The 4387-nt window shown below is 37.3% G+C and overlaps 2 protein-coding genes across 2 annotated transcripts in view; both read right to left on the bottom strand.

Moving 5' to 3' along the window:
- Nucleotides 1-514: 514 nt before the first annotated feature.
- LOC109580957 (uncharacterized) lies at nucleotides 515-2653 on the bottom strand. Its single transcript, XM_019994596.1, has 6 exons — nucleotides 2600-2653; nucleotides 2042-2140; nucleotides 1814-1912; nucleotides 1592-1693; nucleotides 1418-1490; nucleotides 515-1173 (listed from the first exon to the last, which is right to left on the bottom strand). The coding sequence occupies exons 3-6, from the start codon at nucleotides 1859-1861 to the stop codon at nucleotides 515-517; spliced, it is 882 nt and encodes a 293-aa protein (XP_019850155.1). The 5' UTR covers nucleotides 1862-1912; nucleotides 2042-2140; nucleotides 2600-2653.
- Nucleotides 2654-3346: 693 nt separating this feature from the next.
- The window catches only part of LOC100637790 (uncharacterized), a 5258-nt gene continuing 4217 nt past the window's right edge, over nucleotides 3347-4387 (bottom strand). The window contains exons 8-10 of the mRNA XM_019994595.1: nucleotides 4077-4324; nucleotides 3920-4000; nucleotides 3347-3867 (exon numbers count right to left, since the gene is read on the bottom strand). Coding sequence (XP_019850154.1) covers nucleotides 3347-3867; nucleotides 3920-4000; nucleotides 4077-4324 — 850 coding nt within the window. The remainder of the gene's footprint in view (nucleotides 3868-3919; nucleotides 4001-4076; nucleotides 4325-4387) is intronic.

Below are 4387 nucleotides of genomic sequence, written 5' to 3'. Positions count from 1 at the left end.
ACTAATGGGTTTTTGCTTGTCACGAATTTCGTGACAATGGAACTAATGGGTTTTTGCTTGTCACAGATTTCGTGACAATGAAACTAATGGGTTTTTGCTTGTCACGGATTTCGTGACAATGGAACTAATGGGTTTTTGCTTGTCACAGATTTCGTGACAATGAAACTAATGGGTTTTTGCTTGTCACAGATTTTGTGACAATGGAACTAATGGGTTTTTGCTTGTCATGGATTTCGTGACAATGGAACTAATGGGTTTTTGCTTGTCACGGGTTTCGTGACAATGGCAGTATGGCACTGATGGGTTTTTAACTTTGTGACAATGGTGCAAATAAAAACATACTTGTACAGTACAGCATGTACATGTACATAAAACTTTGTAGCAACATGTGAGAGCAATACATTTAACTCAATGTTACATACACATATCAGTCATAATTATACTAGTGATTATACTATTGACATGCGTGTCACTAATAAATGTGTGGTATTAATTTTGGCATTAAATAAAAATATTAAAGGATTAAAACTAGTCCAACTGACCTTAAAGTGATTATATTGAGTGAGTTCAGACGCAAGAAAGGCGGAGCAATATCTTGAAAAGCAGCCTGACCACCAGAATCGATACAGAATGTCCAGTGAACTTGATAATCTTCTTCAGAGCAGGACTCTGTTGATACTTGTGATATGATATCATAATGAACCGAATGAGTGGGTAGAGGTGAATCAGGCAGAGGAGAAGAAGCATCAGAACTTTCCAATGAGGCACGACTAAATAAAGACGTAAAGGCTCTTTGAAAAGAAGAGAAATGAGAAGCAGTAGGAGTAGGAGGAGGAGGGGTAGAGGGGGGATATGTTGATGAACGCTGCTTGGAGCTCGGTGTGTCTTCCTTTCCTTTCAGTCTCTTAGCTAAGTGGGTGATGAACTCTTCCTCGCTGACTCTCTTCATTGAGTGTGAGCTGTCTGTCTCCATGTATCCACAGGTGGATCCTCTTACAGCTGGTGTCACTACACCAGTGCTTGATCTTTGGAGAGGAGGAGGCTCGTTTAGTATGAGATGCTGGAGACACGTCTTTCCACTGCCTGGTGCTCCATGAATTGACATACGTGTGATCTTTAATGTGATTTTAATGTCTGTCGTAAGAGCCTTCCTTAGCTGGGACTCTGAATCATCTGTTGAAAAAGAATCAGTTCAAATAAAGACACAAGGATATCTGCTTTAATATCATAATGTATATGAGCTGGAAATGGTCATGCATCAGGTCAAAATTGGCAAGGAAGTAATAATGGAAAATTGGGAGCATTGACATTTGCTCCAAAATACATGTGCATGGCCAATGTAAAACTACCAATTGCCAATTAAACAAAGACAACAATAAACATTAAAATCACATAAAAATTAATATTTTGTGTTTACCTAAACTTGAGAGATACTGGATTAAATGTTCGTGTTTTTCTTGTTTTGCAACATCTAAAGCAGTCAGTCCGTCCTATATATTCAACAAAAAACAAAAAATATCCAATATGAAGATGTATAGCATCATTCAAAAGAAGAAAGTGTACTACAATAATTTTAAATCTCATATAGTACCTTATTGACAACCTTCCAACTAGCTCCTCTGCTAACAAGTAACTTTACAATATCAAGCCTTCCTGCATTAGTAGCAATCATTAGTACAGTAGATTTACTTTTCTAATAGTAGAAAGAGTGTGAGAGAGAGAGACAGTGAGAGGATAAAGGAACACAATAATAAATGTTCAAACTAGAACTAAGAATAAAGGAGAAAGGATTAAAACGAGAGCCTACACGTACCTTTGTTAGAAGATTAAAATCAGCTTTATAATCAAGAAGAACTTCCATTGCTGTGATGTGTCCAAAAATAGCACTCCAAAATAAAGCTGATCTATTATCCTACATAACATGTAAATTATGTAAAAAAGATATGAAAAATCACATTTTAACTAGATTAGTTTTTACAATATTAAACTAAACTTCAGATTCTCTTGATTCAATATGGCATATACTATTATTGTCAATTACTTCATTAACAGCATCAACATTAGCACCAGAACTCAACAGTAGTCTGACAACCTCCGTCCTGTTACTATAGGCAGCAATAGACAATGGAGAATGACCACCCTGAAATAAAAATAATAGAGAAAAGTACATGCAATTGCTATGTAAAGCAGGAATCTGTGTGGGAATAAAAGTCTGTTTCAATTATAAGACTGGGGGCTACGTACATTAAGGAAATATAATCCTGTATAAAGTATAGGAGGTCCCTCCAATAGAAGCCTGTGTACCAATTAAAGATAAGAAATAGAAGCCCAAGGAATTATATATAAAGCATATCACACTGACATATGATGCCACAATAGAGCAGCAAATGAAATAATATCCCTCCAAGTTACACATCTGTTTGGCACACTCTATTTTTAAATTTTTGGACTACCCTGGAAGTGAAAGCATTCCTATAGCAGCTCATGGGTATTAAGTGAGGTATTAAGCTGCTATACATGTACTGTACCTGTACAATACTGTATCAGTCTGTATGTGTTTAAAGCTGCCATAGGAGTGGTATCTTACGGTAATTCTTACCTGTCCTTTCCATTCAATATTAGCACCATCTTTTATCAGTTGATTGGCTCTCTCTACGTCTGTACGTCACCATCTAAACAGGCAAACCAAAGCTGTGAATCCTATTAAAACAAGAAAAACAAATCAAATAAGAGAGGATTTACTGACCAAATCTGAACCATTAGCCCCAGCATTAGCCATTATGAAGTTTTCATCTTTTCATGGTTTACTATAGGTTTTACATCTTTAAATTTCCTAATTTTCCTTCAATTCCTGGGCTTAATAGTGGGGATCTCAGGAATAGCCCAAAAGAGGGCGTAGGCCCCTCGTCTAGTTATACGGGAGTGCACTGAATCCTAACATTACAACCACGTGGAGTCACGTGAAAAGTGGTCTTTTCTTTCATCATAATCATCATGAATTCATGATCACTACCACTGTCAGTGTCATCGCCGACGACATAACCACTTCCTCTTGGTCCCAGTGTCCTCCACAGAGCAATGGCTCCAGGTAGGTTACTTTGGTACAGGATTATTGCATGTCATTCTATTTGGGCCAATGTAGCTACATGAAGTATACAATTGCTGCTTAGAATCCTTTACCAAATCAGAATGATTCTCATTACAGATCAGATTTAATTTTAGACTATAAAGCTATACTAAATTAACCAATCGAGATATGAATTTAAAATTTATTATAGACTAGATATAAAAATTGCAATAATAACTCAGTTGTCTACCAGTGATAATTATGTCTCTTTAAAATTAGTTAAACTAATTTGGTGCTACCTGCACCTTTCTGTTGGTAAGGTTCCTGGTACACATCACTTGTTCTAGATAACACGGAACCTCCTTGACTCACTTCTTCTACTGGCTTTGAGTAGGATTGATACTGTTTAGGAGAAGGAGCAGTAGAGTGAGAAGGAGAGGCAGTAGAAGTTGTACATGTAGTAGGTATAGCTGATTGAGAAGAAGCTTCTTCATCAGGCGGTTCATTATACTGCTGAGCAGGTTTGATTGGATGCTTCTCTCCAATACGCTTGGCTAATCTTGGATGACCTACTGATATAGCACACAAAGCAAGGCAGAGGCTCCTCCATGAGGGATGGTCATTGGTCATCATCCATTTCTTGATTATTTCTTTGCGACACTCCTCAACAATTTGATTGTATGATCTCTTTACATCATCTATGCTTGATGGATTAAGTTGTAACGCTAGTCCCAGATCCTCCCAGTTAGAAACATGATGAATAGCTTCTATGACACTCCGGTAGTCTGGTCCAGTGTAATCTATACACAATGGGATACATCGTGAATGTAATAATACTATAGTAATACTCACAGTTAAGAGGTGAGTTATCAACTGATTGTAGCCAATCAACCTCCACTTGCACTTTCTTCTTTGGTATTTGAACATCATTACCTAATAGCACATTGGAAGATAAAAATTATTTATAAATGAATAGAGTAGCTATTTATATTAGACTACACAAACTTACTATTATCGAACCAGTAAGATTGCCTCGAAGACAATTTCTCATATTTAGAGCGGCAGTAAATAAACACATCACGAGTGAAATGAATGTGATCACAACCTCCTGAGTAGAATCCAGTTTTTAAATCCCCAAGAGACTCCTGGTGATAACGGCAAGACTTGGCTGCTTTTTCCAATCCAGTGGATACCAGAGAAAGTACCTCAGGACAGAGATTAGGAGGACCAGTGAAGAAAGCCTCAATAAAGCAAATTCTATCGAGCAACACTAGCCAACCACCTTTACTATACTCCAATCCAATGGCGTTACGGCGTTGT

The sequence above is a fragment of the Amphimedon queenslandica genome, unplaced genomic scaffold (genome assembly GCF_000090795.2).
Source record: "Amphimedon queenslandica unplaced genomic scaffold, v1.1 AMPQUscaffold_13470, whole genome shotgun sequence".
Classification (NCBI taxonomy): Eukaryota; Metazoa; Porifera; class Demospongiae; order Haplosclerida; family Niphatidae; genus Amphimedon; species Amphimedon queenslandica.
The sequence above is the reverse complement of the archived record's forward strand: the minus strand, read 5'-3'. Positions and strand labels throughout refer to the sequence as shown.